This window comes from Pollicipes pollicipes, unplaced genomic scaffold, assembly GCF_011947565.3.
Source record: "Pollicipes pollicipes isolate AB1234 unplaced genomic scaffold, Ppol_2.1 Scaffold_6052;HRSCAF=7182_pilon_pilon_pilon, whole genome shotgun sequence".
Lineage (NCBI taxonomy): Eukaryota > Metazoa > Arthropoda > Thecostraca > Pollicipedomorpha > Pollicipedidae > Pollicipes > Pollicipes pollicipes.
The window spans coordinates 19759416-19780427 of NW_023596805.1; the positions used below are offsets into that span (position 1 = coordinate 19759416).

At 49.1% G+C, this 21012-nt stretch overlaps 1 protein-coding gene and 1 long non-coding RNA gene across 2 annotated transcripts; both read left to right on the top strand.

Annotated features, from left to right (window-relative positions):
- Positions 1-2694: 2694 nt before the first annotated feature.
- Positions 2695-5491, top strand: LOC119104581 (uncharacterized). Its single transcript, XR_005094967.1, has 2 exons — positions 2695-2938; positions 4581-5491. It is a non-coding gene; the product is annotated as an uncharacterized LOC119104581 (long non-coding RNA).
- Positions 5492-8441: 2950 nt separating this feature from the next.
- On the top strand, positions 8442-20103 carry LOC119104324 (zinc finger protein 792-like). Its single transcript, XM_037228022.1, has 4 exons — positions 8442-8472; positions 9603-9797; positions 14572-14749; positions 19995-20103. The coding sequence occupies exons 1-4, from the start codon at positions 8442-8444 to the stop codon at positions 20101-20103; spliced, it is 513 nt and encodes a 170-aa protein (XP_037083917.1).
- Positions 20104-21012: the final 909 nt, after the last annotated feature.

Consider the following 21012-nt stretch of genomic DNA (forward strand, 5'->3'; position numbering starts at 1 on the left):
TTCGCCTTTTTCAGTCGCGTTACTGCGTATGTGACTCATCATGTATGTCTGGAATGAATATTCGAAGATGATTTGGCAGGAAATGCTATTACATTAAGTTCATGTTTGCCCCGTTTGAGGTAGATTTTGCATGCTAGATGTCAGGCATGAGTCATAGAGATAGATACCACGTGCATAAGCCTTATTTTCGCTGGCTGAACCTTCCTCATAATGTTGCGGGTTGATAGAGGTGATAATTCTGGAGATCTCATTGTTCAAGCTTTTTATTGTGGTGTAGAATGATGTTCCCCTGGAAGTCGTTTCCATTGCACCTACGTATCACTGAATTGTGTGCACGAGGATGTGTCAAGTTTTGGGCATTTTACCCGCCATCAAATAAGCCTTGAGTTTGGAAGCAAAAAATGGACTCATTTTGGTATCTTTCCGTCCAACCATTTCTCCGTACACTAGTATATGTGTCAAGGTCGGCTTTGAAATGGTTGTTAGTGGAGAGACGCACACGATGTCGGCACTAGCAACGATACTAGTGATTTTGGTCATAGTGTGGCGGCGGAAAATTAAGCGCAAAAGTTGCAGTATGTCCGTTGTTTGGAGTTTCTTGATAAACAGTTATTTTTTATCAGAATTTCCGCTCGCGTCGGAAGAAGGCAGAACGAGATGGTTCGGTTCGCCTTTAGTTATTTTGCCCTTAGTTAGTTGTTCAGGGCTCACCCCGAGCGTTATTAAGCCGATGTAAAGGTTTATTGTCCAACCGCCGCATGGCCTAAAAAACATTCCCCATTCATTAGCAATTTTCAGGGGCGTCCCTTTAGCCGAAGCTGTTCCTCCCTAACTACCTCCGTTCTATGGTCTGTCAAATGCTTTCGCTCAATCACTGTCTTTGGTGCTTGCATGTGAAGTCAGGTGCAGTTTTTAGCGAGAGATTGAGGTGTTGTTTCGTAAAAGAGGTTGGGGGACTCAGCAATGAAAATGGCAAAGCTACATCCGAAATAGATCAAAAATGGGGGATTGGAGCTAAAATTGTTAGGGGAGGGCTCTTCCCTTCCCAACTGAAAGGAAACTCCCCGTGGGAAGATTTGAAGGGCATGGAAGAGAGTGGTCATGGTTCGTAACGGTTCACCCTAGCGTTTCATGTACCCCACATGTGATGTCAGTTGGTCAGTTTGCTTTGCAGGACGTCATTGACTGATGGCGACGTGCCGGACTGCCTTGGTATTCCAGCCTCTCACCATTGGAATTGGGCGCTTTGCTGCAACATTTTTCGTACGGTTATGCTACGCTGAATGATACGGTTTGTTGCACCTGTTCAGTTCATGTTTCACTTGCTAGCGTTGAAAATGTTTGCCTGTGCTCCAGAAAATAATGGCCCTGAATTTGTACTGTTGACATGAAAAAGTTAGCTGTTGGCGAACACTTTCCGGCGCTAGAATATAGTTGATTTAAGATATGTATTAAAAGAAAATGAGTAATCTTTGAAATGTTTTGTATCAATTTGCGAAACGCCATGGATAACCGGTGATACCATGCACCACAAGCTCCCTGTCTTCTCTCGCGCACGTGAACTCGTACTTCGAATATCTCTATATTATTGATACTTCTACCGAAAGTAAAATACTGATATCAATCAGCGACGCTTCTAGTCGTGTTATGAGTCGCGACGTGGGCTGGTTTGAAACCATCAATGGTATTATTAGAATACATGCCTTATTTGTTATAACTGGTACATGCATTAGAACTCGAGAACTATGTATCAAGGGCAATTCACTATGAGGGCATAGTGAACTGCCTTTCACCAGGATGTGGAACATCACATTGCTTTATAACATCCCCAAGGGATATAAGGTACTACTGTCGTAGAATGCGCAGACTTTCGAAAGTCGGTTTAGAAGATTTTGTCTGTCAAAGGACTTCAGTTCAGACGTTACATTAACTGGCATCCTTTCGAGGGATGTGTAGTGTTTTCAAACTTCATTGATGTAAGCAGCAAGTTATTCAGCGCAACTTTTCATCAGCATTTAACGGCGTGCGGTTTTTCTCAAGCGCTCCTCATTCTGGTCACGGTATTCTCAAGATAGACATCACGGAAGCATCACAAACGTTGTTGCTCAAGATGCAGTTTGCTTGCGATCATGCTGCTGCTGTTACAGGTGACTCCGTTTACGCGCGTATTTTCCCGCGTTTGAGCTCTTGCAATTTTGCTGCCCGTGGTTTCTGCCAACGGCTCTAGCTGATGGAGGCCGGCTGGCAGAAACTTCCAGCCGCTTGCTGCCAACCATATGAGCCTCAAGGTCCGGGATGAAAGCCGACAACGGTTGTATCCGTTTTCAGTTATGGACCATAAGCCCGTAGTTTGTGACACCCCGAACTGCCGGTATGGAAATCTTGCGTATCCGTCGGGTCACATTGAGTGTTACCCCTCAAAGGTCCGTAAGTTATTTCTTCGTCAGTGTTGAAGCTTCCTGTCATTAGCGCCTTTGAACCACGTGGCTACCGACATTGTTCAAAAACCGCAAAAAGTGCATGCACAGAAATGATGCATCACTCCGAAACGCATCGATGTGCTGTAGGAGATCTCCTATCTCAGTGCTTTTAGCATGTTGTTCTGAAATGGTTAACATGTCGATGGGGTTGGGTAAGGGCTATGCGTAACACGTCTACCTAGCAGAATGCTGCATGTCGACGCCGTATGTGCTTTTTTATAACGCACTACCTTTTTTGGTCGGCTTGTGTGCGCATCTTGAATACAGACATTCTGCAGTTTTCCAGACAACTGGGATTAGTTTTCGTTGTTACATGAGGTATCATACCGTACACCACCATAAACACTCAGTTTTCATTTCAGTCACAAACGAAGAAACACCGACGACTTCATCCAGCCATTGGTTGCAGAGTTCTGAGAAGTCGCTTGGCAAATGGACGGGGCAGTGGCTTCGCCTGTGTGAGTTAAAGCTTCGTCTGTACGCAGTACGCTTGAAGTGATTGTATATTTGGTCAGTCAGCCAATGCAGGCGGGGGAATAAGTGGTCCAGTGGGCCATGGTGTCGGCTCACTATTGTGTGGAGTTATCTTGTCACCCCTGCGTCTTTTTGGTGGTCACGCTACCTGGCATAAGAACCGCACCGTCAGAATTAAAGGGAATGTTCCACTTTTGAAGATGTTGAAGCAAGCATTAGACGTGATGAAATAAGCTTACTTTTCTCCATTGGCGTACTTTAATCGCGTAAGGCTGTTTTGCACCACAATTTTTCATTTAGTAAATATGCTTCTCAATGCTTCATGGTTTGATTGCGTCGCGGGGCGTTTGTGTAACGTTGAGGTGCTGCCAAACTAGCCGCGCGAAATTGATATCCAAGCACTCATTTGTAGCACTTGAATCTCCCGGGAGGTGGCCTCGGCGGTGCTACAAGTGTTTGTTGCTGAATCAAATATCGTGATGTGTTTGGGTTTCGGTCCTTTCTCGTGGTGTTTTTGCATATTTATCCGTGGGCTTAGCCTGTTTATTTTTATTCACACACTCGGTTATGGTGCTGTTTTTACATAATTCGACTTACTAGTGTTATTTCGGCGATAACTGATAACCATGTCCAACTTCGTATATTATGTAGCACAAAACGTGATTCGTGAGCGAAATGCACAACCTGATCAACATCCACTGAGGGCCAATTGGCGTGCATTATGTAACGAAATTGTGCTTAAGAGCGCCAGATAGAACGGCTCTGCGTTTATATTCTTAGCCTAGCGATGCTGCTTGGCCAGTGGGTGGCGAACTGACGGTATTATGGCGGCAAGCATGCCTGAATGACCACGGAAAAGCCTGCACGTCTTCGGAGCGTGTAGCTCAGAAACCTGATGGTTTAAAGTCTTAGGAAGGGTAGGGCTGTGAAATGCACCGAACGATCTTCAAAATTGTTCATCTGAGTTCAAAGTCCTACACAGATGTGGAGCATTCCCTTTTAATGTTCGTCACGACAGGATATATATATATATATATATATATATATATATATACATATATACACGCCAATAGCTGTAAGTGAGCTCATTACGTTACATATATGGCATGCTTCAATATCTTCAGATGTGGAACATTGCTTTTAACAAGGTAGTAGACCGATGCGACGGAGACATCGCGATCAAGACGACCTGGGTACCTCTGTCTATGTGAACATCCGTTTTTGTTTTCTATGTGACACTTAACTAATTACATCTGAACTGTGACCCTATCTTGGTGTAGTGTACTTACTACATATAAGTTGACGACCCATCTGTGGCAAAGGCTCACGCGTAAAAGGTCGCATTGTTCTGCCCTCAATAAGAATGTGCGCTGATTGGCACAAGTGTGCAGTGGTTTTCTTGTATGTGCAGGCTAAATACATAGTTGTCAGGCATAAGGCGTGTTATTTGAATAATTGACGGTTACTTACTCGTTAACGGAAGCTCTCTTCAACACGCATAATAGTGCGGAATACCACGAAGCCGTTACGGGGATGCGCGTTGTCTACGGAGCCAAATGAAGAGATGCTGTTGCGGAATAATGTACATTCTGCTCTCTCTCTGATGGAACGTCTGTCTTGTTTCAGACCAGTCGAAACACATGTGCAACGTTTGCGGGAAGATCTACAAACACCGCGAATCGCTGAACCACCACAAGAAGAAACACGAGGGACTGACGACGTGCTACATGTGCGGCAAAGTGTGCTGTATCGTGGCGGAACTGCGGCGGCACCTCGAGCTGGTGCATGGTCTGACTCAGGAAGAGGTCCGGAGGATTGTCCCCACCAAGCCGAAGGAGCGGCTGGGACTGCCTCTCGCCCTGCCGTCTCAGTGTCCCCCTGAGGTGTACCGAGAGTGAAGGAGCGTGCCTCACGAGCAGGCCTCGTTGCGTGCGTGTGTGATCTGGCAAGAGGCGAGGGGATTGCGTGGCGACGGAAGTCATACTTTGCTTGCGTGGTGTCTGCTCTTTTGGTCTGCCATTCGTCACGGCGTCAGACTCAATAGGCCAGTTCGTCGCCTTTAGCGGGTGGTATGCTGCACGATTGCAAAATTTGCAGGATATATCGTGCGTTTGTTGGACATGTTGATGGGACCTGTTTGTTTCAGTATTGTGGCTGGTAGTTCGAGGTGGCTTATTTAGGCTATTGATAAACATTTATGGCATGATATCTTGAGGTAAAAATGCACGCATCATTACGTTAATTTTTGTCGGTTCCGAATTCCCACTCTCTTCGAAGGCAATTGTAACATAAATGGGGGTCAGAAATTGTGTACATTTCTAGCATATGCATGTGACTATGTATGTTTTTTATATTTTCAGTTTCCGTTTGAGCTTCTAATGCATTTGCTGTAAGAACCTCGTAGACTTAATTCGGATGATGAGGAAGAGTTTGGTCGGCCTGCTGTTGAATGGAATGAGCTTTATAAGTTAAAGGGACTTAAACTTTTTTGGCAGTTTTTACGAAAGCTGTCGAAAATAAAGCTGTCTGTTACTGCTTTTCCTTTTTTCTGAAATATTTTGGCGCTGAGGAACTGTGAATCCGTGATAAGTCTAGACGCAGCCAACGTTTGAAGTTGACAATGGCAATTGGCCTGAGGGCTACACCGCTGAGCTTTGTTGGCCATTGCACATTGTACCCGAGAGGTTTGGTAAGTGATGTCGGGCATCTTTGACTTATGCACCGGAAAGGCTCTGGCTGCGAAGCGGCTTCGCTCTTGTCCGAGCACGGGCTCCTGCTCCGGCTGCGAAGTGGCTCCGCTCTGGTCCGAGCACGGGCTCGTGCTCTGGCTGCGAAGCGGCTCCGCTCTGGTCCGAGCACGGGCTCGTGCTCTGGCTGCGAAGCGGCTTCGCTCTGGTCTGAGCACCAGCTCCTTGCCTTGTGTGTGGATCACACGACACTGAAACACGTGCCATGTTCCTGAGGAGCAAGCTTTCATGCAGGCTATTAACTGAGGATGCTCGAGTGAACGTACATGTAAGGTAACAATAGACGTGACGGGCCTAGAGGTCTCCTCAGGAAGGCTCGCTATGTGCTGTGGATTGATCGTGGAGGACCTGGGGCTGTGGATCAATGATCACGTGTATTGCGAAGTAAACGAGGTCTCACCCACTGCAGTGTGACATCGCTCCTTAGAGCGTTTATTGGCAAGTCGTGATGCTCATTGCGTTCTGCGTTTTCCTAAGTGTCGCGAACTAAGTGATGTAACCGGCTGCGGGGACCTCGCTTCGCACCCCCTATGCGCATAGTTTGTACTCGGTATGTTGATTTATGGGTGCAAGACAATAGATGGTCATCAGGGGCATAGTTTCGCGAAATGAATGTAGGGGGGGGGGGGGGCGTTGTAGTGAAAACAAATATGCAGTATACCCCGAAACATGTCAACAGACGGGTTTCTCTCCAAATTTGGCCCACTTTCTTCTCAATGTTGGGGGGGGGGGGGCTGTAGCTCAAGTGTGGAGGGGGGGGGGGGGGGGGGGTTGAACAGGAAACGACACCTCTGGTGCTCATGCTGCAAGAACGCACACTGGTATGGCCCCTGGCAGCTTGATTCGCCGTTGGATGCTCTTGGTGAGTCAAGAAGGGTGACAAAATCCAAGTATCGGTTCAGAGGTCCCGCCCAGCGCCGCCCCATGTACCGTGGCTCCGGTGCTGCCGCCGCCCATGTCTAAGAGCGTGCTCTGTCTCGCCAGGCGGTGTGGCCTGTGAGATCTGTGGCCGGCTGTACTCGCGCGCCCTCTCGCTGGAACACCACAAGAAGGTGCACGAGGGCCTGACCACGTGTCCCGTGTGTGGCGTAGTGGCCAGCCGCGTGGCCCACCTGCGCCGCCACATGGAGAAGGTGCACCACCTGTCGGCCGAGCACATCTGGAGCCTGGTGCCGAGCAGGCGCAGCGGTGCCGCCGTCTGAAGCTGCTGCTCGGACGGGTGCTGCAGGACCGCGGCGGCGACAGGCGACCACCAGTTGTGACCTGAAGATGCACGACAGGTGCCAACGAGGCTAGAGCCACGTGCAAGCCCGATTTGTGAGCCTAGCTTGGAAGGGAGGATGTCGGGCTCGGCTGTTGGCCGCGGTTTGCCACGGATCGTGTTCATGTTCATTTTATCTCATTTACGACGCATTGCTTTAAATATCGAAATGTAATTTCATATGAGCAAGGCATCTAACCACAGGCGTTTCGTCATTACACGTTTTTATATTGGAAATAGCCGGCGTATAGTGTGCCGGGACGTACTGATACTGTAGAGGTTTTAAAATGGCCGTATGTGGCAAAGGTTCACTGGCAATGTGTTTTGATGATAGTTAAGATCGGTTCAGTTAACTCAATGCAGGTATGCCAATGTTTTCGTGATATGGTCGTTCAAGCAGTGCTGGTTATCTGGTGCATTGCAGGTTGGTCATTTTCAACGTACGAACTCATAAAGGGGATGTGATGTCGACCATCGAGCCCGTGTACACGTGAGCACAGTCTGACTGAGAATCATCGCCAAGCATGTTTGATTATCACAAAAGGCGTTATCGCATGTCTGCAAGGAGACGACACCAGTCCCACTCGCCTGTTAGCTGAGTATATGTGGTCTGAGTTATTGTGCTCATCATGACTTCCTGATGTGGCGCCGCGTCCCAAACAACTTAAGTATTAAGCTGCGACTAGTTGCGGATGTGTCTTCGACGACTGTGCATATAGACTTTTAAAATAAATTCCGACAAGACAGTTGGCTTCTTCTATACGACTGAAGTATATGGCATCATGCCAGAATCTACGCTTTCGGAGACAGGGAATGGTATTCCCTGGCATGTGCTTGTCCCGCTTATTGTAAGTGTTGAATGGTTTGTTCCGTGCGTGACTGGTGAATGGCGTTCTCACATAGCACTAGTTCAGTTCTTGGTTATATGTACATTTTAGCTCATGCGCGTTAATGTTCCGTTTTCCCTCCTGTGTCCTTAAACGCACTGTTCAAAGGTTGTGTAATGGTTCAGAAAATGGTTAAAAGTAGCGAAACATGGCAGTCAATCTTCGTTAGGTGATAAGGTCATTCGAAGAAGAAGTGCGGAAAAGAGAAGTCCATGGTGACGCGTAAATCAAGTCTTCGCGTTCTGAGATGGCGAATGATTATCTCCTTTTAGTGATTGGTGAAGTACATGACCACCTTTGACAGTCTACTGGACGTGGCGTCCTTTCAGTCTTCTTACTGATTCCATTTATCGCCATCCAGCTCTGCGCATTTCGTCGGATATTTGCCGTAGCGCTGATCTACATCAGCGTGCTGGTATCTTTATGCCAGCCTGCGGAGGGGCGATCTGGTGACCAGGGCGTGTGCTTATGCTCAGTTCACTGGCAATATCGCTTCCGAACATCCCTGGTCCGGTGCGCTCTAGGCGTGGTTCCAGTACCAACGACTCAGCTGATGTGTCAACACCCGCCTGTAATGCGTGTAGAAAGAGCCATGGGAAAGGCGTACGAATCCTGGATACACAGTCAGTAGCGCGGCGCTTTGTTGTGACATATGTGGAAAGGTGAGTGGACAGATTGTCCACGTGAGGACACCTGGCACTTAAATGGACCGTTCCACATTTGAAGATATTGGGGCAAGCATCACATGTATTGAAAAAGCACACTTGGGCTATTGGTATGCTTTTAAGTGCAAAAGGTGCTCTAAACAACACAATTTTAGTCTTTAGTAAGCATGCTTTTCAATACGTCATCGTTTGATTACGTCGTGGGACGTTTTATGCCGTAAGAGTCGTTGTCCGACTTACTCGTTGTGCTTCTTCGCGCTGCAGGGTGGCGTTGTTCAAGACGCATACATTTTTCGTTTTTGCGTGATATGAACGTGTTTGTTTTTTTACCATGCCTCGTGGTGTACTTGTATATTTTCCCGTGATGGTCTCTTCATGACCTACATTTGAATTTTCGGTTACGACGCTTTCAGCGGTTACGGTTACGACGGTTACGACGATTCTCAGCTTCATGCTCGTCATAACCAGTGCTTCTGCCTGAATGCCTGCGTTATTTCTCACAAAACGCGGTTCGTAATCGATACATGCGATCGGCAGCTAAATATTCATGCTGGCCAATTGCTTGCCATCTTTGGTACACTGGAGCTGAATGACTGCAAAAAGGACTCTTTTGGTGGGCTTATTTTTACTATGGACATAATTCAACCAGCGAGGTGGGGACACTCGCGCGACGCTGCTGTGGCGTCGTACGTGTTGAATAACTTTCAGATAGGCGGCGCGAAATAGGTTGCACAGGTTCGCATGCGTCAAGCTTAGAAGCAAGGAGTTTGAAGTCTGAAATAGGACATGGCTGTGAACGGCAGACAGCGGTCTTGAAAATAGGTGTCAGTTCAGAACTCCATACTTATCTGGAAGTCCCTTGAAAGCTACATCAAACTCAACGGTCTACTCAACGGTCTGCCTAGGTTTTTAGAGCGCTTGGCTGTGAGGAACTGCTTGTGTCAGGTGAACATGGCTGGTAGTCGTTTCAGCTGGACATGCGTGGAAGCATGCTGTTCAGATGATCACCTGCCGGGGCGGGGCTGCTGCCATGCAAGTAACACGCCAGTGTTGAACGCTCCAGTCACCTGACGCTCCACCTTCCCCAGGTGCGTTCGCCTGCGACGTGTGTGGCCGGTTCTACGCGCACGCCGTGTCTCTGGGGCTGCACAAGAAAGTGCACGAGGGCTTGACGACGTGTGCGCTCTGTGGAAAGGTGCTCAACAAAGTGGCCGATTTGAGGGCGCATCTGCGCCAGGTTCATCGGCTGTCAAAAGACGACGTCAAGAAAATTGTTCCACATCGCAAACGTTGAGACTTAATGGCGCCACAACCTTGCCCGTCATCTTGTTATCGATCGTTTGGTGGAAGTTTGGAAAATGTGTATGCGAGACGTTCATGGACACTACCTGCACATGCCTCGGCACAAAAGCACGCGTATGCAAAGCGCGCAGAGACGCGATCACGCATACGCCAACGTCCCATCACGCGACTAGCATATACGTGCAAGCCTAGCAGTGATCTTTGTCCGTATGATTCTCTGAAGACCGAATGTTCAATCTGTGGAAATCATTTGGCTCGAAGCTCAATACATACTGTTTCTGGTGGTTTGTTTCCAGTGTATTGTATTGTGTTTCCCCTGTTGTCAGTTCCCTGGTGTACGTCTGCCGGGCGGTGTTGGTTGCGTTCACGGAGTTCTCCGGCAGTTGCCGACTGAGGGGACGTTGGTGATTTTAATGCGTTTCATTGCCACACCAAAAGTATTTTGTCAAATTGTCCGGACGTGTGGAGAAACTTGTCACCCAGACATGTCTTTGGCGTCCCCATGTTTGTATGCCGTGGTGGATGGTGGTTTGTTTTCATTTTTATATTGTGTTGCCGTAATAAACATGGAACTCGGTATCTAGAAGATATGTGAATCAGTTCTACAGCAGACAGGGAGAACCAGAAGGAAGGAGCAATTGAAAGAATGCGATTGCAAAGATGGCCTCCATTGGAAAATGAAAGCACTCATCTCATAGTGTTGAAAGAGCTTTGTTAAGTCGAGAGATTCATCGTGTCGGGACACATTTGCGGCCTCATCCGCTTCTTTCGCGACATTGCCTCAGAAGCTTGACAGCAACGTCGAATGATCCTACTGATGTAACAGGGCAAGCTCTTGGGAAACATAACTTGGCACACGTGGTTTAATTCTTAGACACATGCCACCTGTGGATGTCAGCAGTAATTTCGCTGCAGTAAACGCCGTAACAGCAGCATTTCCGCACCTCAACAAGCTGTTGGCGGGTCTTTGACACTATTACTGATGTGTCGGCTTCGTGGCGAAAACGCTGTCTGATTCCAGGCTCCAGTAATACCCGACCACAGTCAAGCCCGTCATGCGATTTCTGATCATCTATTTTTCGAATGTGGATAAATTCATTGTTTTACAGAGTTTAGCTTCCGAACCACTCATTGCGGTCTGTGCTTCGCAGGTTCCGTCTCCTGCGATCTGTGCGGCAGAATGTTCTCCCACACCGGCTCTTTGAAGCTCCACAAAAAAGTGCACCAGGGACTGACAACGTGTGTCATCTGCGGCAAAGTGCAAAACAGAGTGTTCGACTTGCGAGTGCATCTTCGCACAGTGCACAAGCTATCCAAGGAAGACATAGCTAGTATCGTTCCGAATCGTAATCGGTAACCGGTAGACTACCGTCTTACCCGCGGTCATGGCAGCCTGTGTGAAAGCTGGGTTCGAAGAGTTAAATGGCTTGTGCGAGATTTCCACATCACAAGGAATTAAGTTTTACCGATATTTACATGGGACGTAACTTGTTTATGGTTATAACTCGCTTCATTGTCCGTTTCATCAATTACTTCATGAGTTATCAGCGTAGTGGTTTCGTTGACTTCCATTGGTTCTGGAATAATAATAAAAAATATGAAGAATACTACCGACCACTTTTACCAGCGCATCGCGCCAGGCAAACGTTATGTCAAGGGCAAAGACCGAGTGTAAGAGCTGAAAAGCCGACTCATCAGACGTTACTTTTACCCAATGACTTCAACTTTGGCACGTTAGTGTGAGCAATCTGAGTTATTTTAATTAAATTGTTGGCAGACATGCCTTTGGATCTCAAGGGTAGGTCCCGGATGTCATAAAGTTTCGTGTATATGTATCCTGGAATCTGTTTCTAGCTTCAGACACATGCCTGATTGTTGGTGCTCCTGGGGTCCCGCTGCTGCGTTATGCGCGTGTTAACTGTTCCCTTTGTGCGCTGTAATCCAGTTCCCATGGACAAACCTGCGCACTCGCCTTAAGCTGGTGCGTTTGGCCTTACGCTTTTCCAGTGAATGATCAATACAGGCATCAAATGTGTTTACGATTCAACTGGTTTTTGTTACAGCGTGATTAAAGATGATCCGATATTGTGATTTAGGCATGAATTCCTTCATATTTCATGTGCGTTTGGAGCCCCGTGTTAGCTCAGGTCTGCAGCACCCATAAACCCACTAGGTAATTTAATATTCATGTCGGCTTACTGGTCCACTTCCACTGATAAATCACAGAATAAATTGTGTTGGCCGTAGCAAACACCATAGCAGTCAGGCAGTTTTAATGCGCGCGATGTAATATGCACACGAACCGATATATATATATATATATATATATATATATATATATATATATATATATATATATATGTGTGTGTGTGTGTGTGTGTGTGTGTGTGTGTGTGTGTGTGTGTGTGTGTGTGTGTGTGTGTGCGTGTGTGTGTGTGTGTGGTGTGTGTGTGTGTGTGTGTGTGTGTGTGTGTGTGCGTGTGTGTGTGTGTGTGTGTGTGTGCAACGCAGTTTGGGTTACGACCTTTTGAGTGGTCCAGATATGAACAGCAAGGTGCGACACTGTTCAGCATTTCTGTGTCATTATGCCGCAAGATGGCAGTTTTAGCACTCATCACCTGAACAAGCACAAGCGCACCCGACCACCATGTGCTCAGTAAATCATTGAACTGGGGAATACGACAAGCACAGCATTTGTCTACTTATGCTCGTAATCATGCGGCCCCTGCGCGCCTTTCCTCCATTACCGAAAAGGGGCTATATTGGAAATGTCCGCTGATAACCATCCAGCTGTGAGGCTGCTTGTGTATGTGCATGTGTGTGTGTGTGTGTGTGTGTGTGTGTGTGTGTGTGTGTGTGTGTGTGTGTGTGTGTGTGGTGTGGGTGTGGGTGTGGGTGTGGGTGTGGGTGTGGGTGTGGGTGTGGGTGTGGGTGTGTGTGTGTGTGTGGGTGTGTGTGTGTGTGTGTGTGGGTGTGGGTGTGGGTGTGTGATCGCACAACTGTGTCATGAGTTGGCGGGTTTTTCGACGGCACAGCAACCGGGCCTGATCTGACATGTGATCAATAAAAATCCCGCCTGTACACAGTACTGTTTTGCCCGCCCCCGTTTGTCAGCGATATTTGGACGCGAATGACCTTTGACGTCACTTTGTCCTAACACTCCCAAGTATCACTCGTGAAAAGCTGCGGAACCATTCAGTGAACCGTAACGGACTGGTGCGAGTTAAGTTTTAAGCTTTTTTGCACGTGCACGACAGGTTTCAACCTATTCGCACCCTAAATCACTTACTTATCATCTTGCTCTTCATATCTCTGCGCGGCGAAAGTTTGAAAAATCTGTGATTTGTAACCCATTTGTATTTCTTTGCGTGTGACATCCTGACGCGTAGTGGCCATGAGAGTGTTATGTGATTATTTTATAATGTTGTCAAGGTCTGTACCCTTCTTTAATGCCATTTTATGTCTGAGTGACCAGGTTAATCTCGGAACTCACGTCAGGCAATGCATAGCATGTTAACTATGAGCCTATATAGCAATCGACAACAGTTATCGATAACAGCCCCGCAAGCACTTTTTGAAATAATATCACGTGACTTGAGTAAGGTAATTCCGTGACAAGAGACAAGTGGTGTGCCGGAGCATCACCTAAACCAGAGCCAAGCGTCTTTTCTTCATGGAGAGAACGATGATCCCTTTACGTAACGGATGTCATTACGAGCTCTGTTGCTCGTGATACCCGTGCCATGAGGTTCCTTCCGGAGTTTTCGTCAGCTGCCTTTGATCCAGTGGTGTAGGTTTGTACGCAGTCTTGTCCAGTCTTGTGCGCATTTGCACCTGCCTTTGGGCATCTGCCATGGGCTTCTGCATCTACCTTTGATGAGAGTCATCGTACCATGTCATTTCGCAAGTGGAAGTGACTGTCGAAACGGGTGCGAGGCCACTTAGAATTGAACAAGAGACCGCTTAACCTTTATCGTACAAATGTTCCAGAAGACATGCGGGGCTAAATCGCGTTTTTGCAGTGTAGTTTGTTTCGCTTAATCAGATCTGGAATCATCATTGAGGGGGTGCCGGTAGTGTGATTAACGCGTCTGAGTTAACCACAGCGTGTCTGGGAAACCAGAGGTGTGAGGTTCGATTCCCCGCGGTTCCCGCTCCTCCTGCCAGGGTGAGAGGCAGGCGACGCCATATAGCCTGAGCAACTGAATGCGTCTTGACAAGCCGCAATGACACACACACGAATCATCGTTGCGCACCTCGTGCGCTACCGACGGCAGCTAAACCACTGAAGCCTGCTAGCTGCGGTCCAATTCAGCGGCATTGGCGAATCCTGTGGCTGACTGCCGGCACGCCTGCGCTGGGCTGTGACGTCACTGGTCAGCGTACCGATTGACGCCGGTGACGTGCGTGCTCCTCCTGCTGTGCCGTCTCCGATCCCATATCCAACAGCAGTCACTCCACGGGCGTAATGGCCGGCTGGTTAGCGGCTCCCACGTGACGACCTGGGTCACAATTCCAATAGAGTCATGTCCTGTAGGTGCCAATGTGACCTCTGCAGTCGCTGGCAGTACATAGGGAAGAAAAAGACTAAAAAGCGCGCCAGACGGCGTGCGAAGCGTTCCTAAAAAGCCACCAGGCGCTCCGTGCCAGGGCGGCGCCTCCTCTCGGCGTCTGTCATCACCGCCGCCTCCCCTCGGCGTCTGTCATCACCGCCGCCTCCTCTCGTCGTCTGTCATCACCGCTCGTCCTCCGCAGGGCCGCTGTTCTGCGATGTCTGCGGCCGCAAGTACTTCCACGTGAGCTCCCTGGCGCTGCACAAGAAGGTTCATGAAGGCCTGACGACGTGCGTCATCTGTGGCAAGGTCTCCAGCAAGGTGGCCAACCTGCGCAGACACCTGGAGAACTCACACAAACTGTCCCAGGAAGAGATACGGCGCTTGGTTCCGGTCAGCAGGCTTAATTACGTGCTTTAAGGGTGTTGCCACCAGTGTGCTGCTGTCTACAATAGTTTCACCTCGCTGGAATGATGCCGTTTTGGGCGTCAGCCTATTAGGTTCCTTCGTTGGGCATGTATTGTGAAGTGCGCCACCAGTGCGTCCGATGATACACGCGTTTTTCATGGCATGTGACCAGCAGCGGCCGCGTTTTTCACGCTATGACGGGCGGTTACATTTTCTGGCCAACTTTTTCGTCAACCAACAAACACCGTCTATTATTTCACTGTATCGCCATCAGACACTCATTTCGGATGGACTGTACTCATTTGGGCTTGCCCATCCTGCGGGAATCGCCTCGGTGATGTGGTGTTCCGTGGTTGGGCTTCATCGACTGTACTGCGCATGTGTGGTTGCCGTGGAGCGTTGTGTCCGGTGAAACTGCGATTTCCAATGCCGTGGCACTCGTTTTCAGAACTTTGTATAAATGGTGAAAAGCTGAGAATATAATGGCGAGGGCAATGTTTTTTAAACTGGCGCTTCTGAGGAGTACCTGGCTGGGTTTGAATGAGCTGCGACGTTTGCTGATAACGAAGGACCGTGCTTGCGTCGTAACCCTCTCTGCAACTTGGGCAGCTTGGTGACGTTGGGCGGTATACTACGTCCCCATCCTGATTCCAAGCCCGATGAACAAATGAAGGCAAGTGCTGGAGCCGATACGGGATCTTCAAACCAGTATTTTAAAGATAAAGACGAAATGGCAGGCTAACAAAGAGCCACAAGGGCCAAGCGAGGTTGGCCTGCCCTAGGCTTTGTACACATTCTCGACGCTGATCTCACCACCTGACCTGCCTGAATTTAGCTTTAAATGATATCTTTGGACCGATAGAACTTGTCCCAGTGATTTGATAATGCTAAAAGAGGGACTTTCTACAACTTCGTGTTGCAGTCAATTCCAGTGATACGCTATTCTTTGATTGAGTGACATCTGCCTCTTCACAGTTCATCTTCATCTCTACTCCTACTTTTCATCTCTATTCCTACCTTTTGCTAATTGAGGCTAGTTTCCTCTAAGTCTCGGCCTACTCTCCAGTGCCCTGTAGGTGTACCTTGTCTATCCCTTTCATAATCTTTAAGTTATCTAATGGATCACATGCGGTTACATATGTTGTATTACAGGTATTGGGGAATAGGAAACTGTCCGGAGAACTAGAAAATTTCCTGGCATGCCAGGGTGTTCGCGGATTGCCGTAGGGAGTTTGCAAGCTAGTTGGTTCGCCAGGGACTTCGCAAACATCTAGGAAGTTTTCAGGCTCCTTTGTAGGGAGTCCGCGACATCCCTAGGTTACATGTAAACACAGAATTTAATTTTGCATCACACTGAAGTGGTAGAAGCCAATGATGTATTAAGGAGTGTGCATGGAGGGCTTCTGTTCCCCCTGATATAAATTATGTTTTAGACTCCAATATGCATGTGCATAAATGTTGCCATTTAAGAATTCGAGATAGACATGTAAGACTGATTGCGTCAAAAATGTTTGTGGTTGTACACCATGCACAGATTTTTGCGATAACCGTGCAGACGATAGAAATCCTGCGGTCTGTACATCAGTAGCAAATTTCCTACTGATATTCGTTTCGATAAAGCCATGTAGCCGAAATATCATGCCTATCTCTCCACTCTCCTGTTTATTTTACGAGGAATATGGCTGTCAATACTGTCTCCAAGTATGTATCCTAGTGCCATTTGTTGTTCAGTGTCTAGTTAGGCACAAGCGTCTCCCCATCGAAATGTATATTATGCCAGCAGCTATCACAGCCCATCATCCTTAGCTATCACCGTCACCATCATCATCATCTTCTTCAGCTTGAATATGCCCTACAACGATCACAATCATTGCTGATCCGTTTGAACTGCTGTAATGTAACTCATTGCATCGAAACACACAGAACATCATTTACCTCAGACATCCTTGACAAACTGATGACAGCGCTGACTCTTCAGTGCAAGACGGCCATAAAGGTTGCTTCTTGTGCCCATCGTTGCCAGAGCTATCGTGGACCAGGCTTTGGCCAATCTCAGCGCATGGCGCCCAATGCGTCGCACCTTCCTGGCAGCTGACCTTGCCTTTAGGCTGGACTATTATCCAAGGGAATATAGGCAGCTCTATAATGTTGAACGTCCAGCTTAGGTTACAAGTTTTGAATCATTCTCAAAAGCCCCTTATTTGAGCGACATAGGCAGACTGCGTGGTTTCAGTAAAACCACAAAACTGCCTTGCAAGGCCCCAAGAAAGGCATGAATATTGCATTCCTTGGGTGGAGGTAAAGTATTTAATGTGTGCAACATGACACAGCGTCCACCTCAGATGTGGTGCCACTGCAGCAAACAGCGAGTGACGAACAGGTAGGCGGCGCGCGATTTAATGCGTTAGAGGAATATATGTCTGCTGTGCCCCCTTCCCGAATGCATGACGAGTTAGTGTTATTCTATTAGCCAGTGCAATTAAAGTCGGGTTTTGCATAGATCCCGGGGATTTGCACCAACTTTCTGAAAGTTTTTGAAACAGTGAAAAAAGTTTTTGAAAGTCCTGCCTGTGATGTTTCGAAATGCCCCGCCACCCAGGGAGTTTGCAAATGCCGGGGAATTTGTGAACACCCCGGTAGGTCTAGGAGCTCGCAAATCAACTAGTTAATGTGCCAGCTCCCGGCTTTGTCACCTCCCTGTAATATACACACACGTTGCGTCTAACCTGGTCAAATCACGCTTATGCTGCCTTAAAGTTGTTTTGCATGCATCCGCGGAACTGGCTCAAGTTGACCGATCTCTTCTGCTACTGTTTCGGTAAAGGCATACTGCCGAAATATTAACCCAACTATATCTCTATTCTCCTGGTTTTTCTCCGAGGAATAAGGTATTACTACTGGCTGATCTCAGAACTGATGACACACACTAATGACGTTTATCTCCCACTCCTTAAATGCGAGACGAGGCGTCGTACTCGTTTACCTATACTAACTTTTATGTTATCTATTTATATTTATATTATATATATATATATATATGTTTACATGATTTAGATTTATAGGAAATCGATACCAGAAATAAGATCATCGGATATCGATAGGTTATCGTAAAAAGTTGACGCCAGATGACGAGTAAGCCGTGTCGGCGATACCGACGACACTAAGCCATTGCTAATCAGCTCACCCGTGGCTGGGAATGTGAATGTGTCGGCAGTGGCGTCATCGCGGGTCCTGCCGCGGCGGAGGAGGAGACAGCAGATAGGGCCATCACCCCAAACATGACGTGCGGCAGTCCCCCGGCTACAGCCACAGGCCTCCCCCAAAACTTGCTGAAAGCACTGCAGTGTGAGTTCAGGGTTATCTCTGACTCATCAATATGATATGCTGTTCTATTATTTATATCGCACTATGTTATAAATTGTGCTGAAATTATCTCGACCTTTAAAATGCTGGTTGCACAACGTTATAAGGCAAACATTGCTCATATTGAGAATGCTGTGACATGCTACTTACACATACATTTGTTATATTGTCAATGCTGAGCTTTGAGTTTGTAATTAATGCGAGTGCCATAACGTCGTTTAGCCAGTGAATCCTGGTATATCGAAGGTCGATTACTCGGACCAAGAACTCTTAAGTTATAATGCCAAAACTAGAAGCTGAGAGCCTTTCTCACATATGTCGAGTATAAGCTCTGCAATCGGTAAAAGACCGCGTTTTTCGAACATGCGTTTCTCGGCTGTCCAATAGATGTGACGCAGTACCGTCCTCGCGCAGAACGATTTTCAACTGTGATGAAAAACACAAACTCGCAGTCCACCTTCGATTATTTATCACCATGTAATGGAATTGAGCGTACTACGAGCGTTTAGTTAGTTTTTACGCCGGAACCATTCCGATTCCTAAATACAGTTGGTCACCTAAAGCACGAAAACCTCAAATAATATCACTGCTACGCTTGCCCTTGATCGTGGCGCTGTCGTTTATAACTCAGCCATAATGAACGATACGCGACGTGGGGTTGGCATGCTTTTGCGATCATAGTAGGAGCAAAGCTTAGGTGAATTATTGCGGCGTGAGTAGGAAACTTGAAACGAAAGTACCAGAATAACTAGGAGAGTGTGTGCAGGCATCTGCATAATGGGCTCAACAACGGTTTCTTTCGGTGGGTCCAAGCCGTTTTAAGAAGAAACCGGTTGTGTTCGGTTTCGGTCCTACAGCGCCGCCTGGCGAACTTAGGTGCTCACCGAATCAGAACTGGGCTGTAGATTATTCGAACAGTCCATGCAAACATTCAGACTTTTCGACCTCGCCGTAGGCAACCCGCATGGTGTCTTGTTTTTAAATGGACCGTGAAGCACGCTTTCAGACCGCTTTTGTGGAACGCCAGCCGCTGCATTGGTCACATCAGCTCTCAGCGGTCATGGCCCGACCGGGATTCGAACCCGGACCCTCACCTGGGAGTCCGATGCGCGAACGACTCGGCCATTACGCCCTTGCATGGCATCTGCCTTTGGTCGGCGGTGTTTATTTGAAGCAGCCCACACGGGATCGTTTTCCCCTTTCGCATACCTTTGACCGACTGTATAACGTGATGGATTTGCGGTCAGTCCTTGCCAAGTGCAGCTCAGACAAAGCTCGTGCAAGATTTGTCCCTCTGTGTAGGCCACGATCCGCCTGCAGGGCTCGTCACTGTCGCTTCAAGCAAAGCTGGGCAGTTCCGTGCATGCAGGCAACACAGCCGGCCAGCACTTGTCACAAGTCCGAGGACCCCTGGTGTGGTCTCAGAACTAGCCGTACCACGGCGTGTTGCTTGGTAAGTCGCAGCTGCATGCTAACTGCACGCTGTGACATTTCGTACTTGGTTCCTGTTTGTCATGTTTCCCGGGAGCTCATAGTGCGTCTCTGTCTCCGAGCAGGCCCAGAACCTCACCCATCGGCCCAGCCCCTCATCGCATGTCCGTGCACGCTCGCCACAGCTCTGAGCGGCCTTGAGCGGCAGCTCTGAGCGGCGGCTCTGAGCGGCTCTGAGCGACTCTGAGCGGCCTTGAGCGGCGGCTCAGTCGGCCGGCCTGTCCGCTGTTCCAGAGGGCGAGCGGTTGCCGGTACCAGTGTGACCTGTGCGGTCACGTGTACCGGCGGCGCGACTCTCTGACCGACCATCGGCTCCACCATCTGGGACGGACCCGCCTGCCACGTCTGCGGTGCCGTCTACAGCACGGTGCGCAGCCTTCGCCGCCACCTGCGCGACGTGCACCGGCTGCCGGCCGACGAGGTGCGCCGCAACACGGAGCTGGACGCCCCGGCCGGCCCTGCGCCGCTCTGAGCAGTTACCAAGGACAGCCCGGTGCTGCTCTGGGGACCGAGGACGGCCCGATCTCGCTCTGGGGACCGAGAACGGTCCGGTGCTGCCCTGGGGACCAAGGACGGCCCTGCGCCGCTCTGGGTACCGAGGACGGCCCGGTGCTGCTCTTATTACCAAGGACGGCCCGGAGCTGCTCTGGTTACCAAGAACGGCCCGGTGTCGCTCTGGGGACCAAGGACGGCCCTGCGCCGTTCTGGGGACCAAGGACGGCCCGGCGCCGCTCTGGGGACCACGGACGGTCCGGTGCTGCTCTGGTTACCAAGGATGGCCTGGCGTCGGTCTGGTCACCAAGGATGGCCCGGTGTCGCTCTGGTTACCATGGATGGTGCGGTGTCGCTCTGGTTACCAAGGATGGTCCGGTGCTGCTCTGGTTACCAAAGATGGCTCTGCGTCGCTCTAGGGACCAAGGTCGGCCTGGCGTCGCTCTGGGGACCAAGGACGGCCCAGCGCCGCTCTGGGGACCACGGACGGTCCGGTGCTGCTCTGGTTACCAGGATGGCCCGGTGTCGCTCTGTTCACCAAGGATGGCCCGGTGTCGCTCTGGTTACCATGGATGGTCCGGTGTCGCTCTGGTTACCAAGGACGGCCCGGTGTCGCTCTGGTTACCAAGGATGGCCCGTTGCCGCCCTTGGGGACCGAGGACGGCCCGGTGTCGCTCTCGTTACTGAGGACGGCCCGGTGTCGCTCTGAGGGCCGAGGACGGCCCGGTGCTGCTCTGATCACCGGTGCCGCTCTGATGAAGATAAAGTCTATTGTGGTTCCGCGATGATGGTGCAGCCGATTCTCCTGCTTGTAATGTTGGAGCGGACTGTACAGTTTGCGATGGTGGAGCCGACTGTGCTGCTTGTGATGGAGAAGCGTACTGCAGAC

Coding starts and splice junctions, on each gene's coding strand:
- LOC119104324 (XM_037228022.1), top strand. CDS start 8,442: ATGGGAAAGGCGTACGAATCCTGGATACACA. Junction 8,473..9,602: donor GTACGAATCCTGGATACACA/GTCAGTAGCGCG, acceptor CACCTTCCCCAG/GTGCGTTCGCCTGCGACGTG. Junction 14,750..19,994: donor CTGTCCCAGGAAGAGATACG/GCGCTTGGTTCC, acceptor TGCCGTCTACAG/CACGGTGCGCAGCCTTCGCC.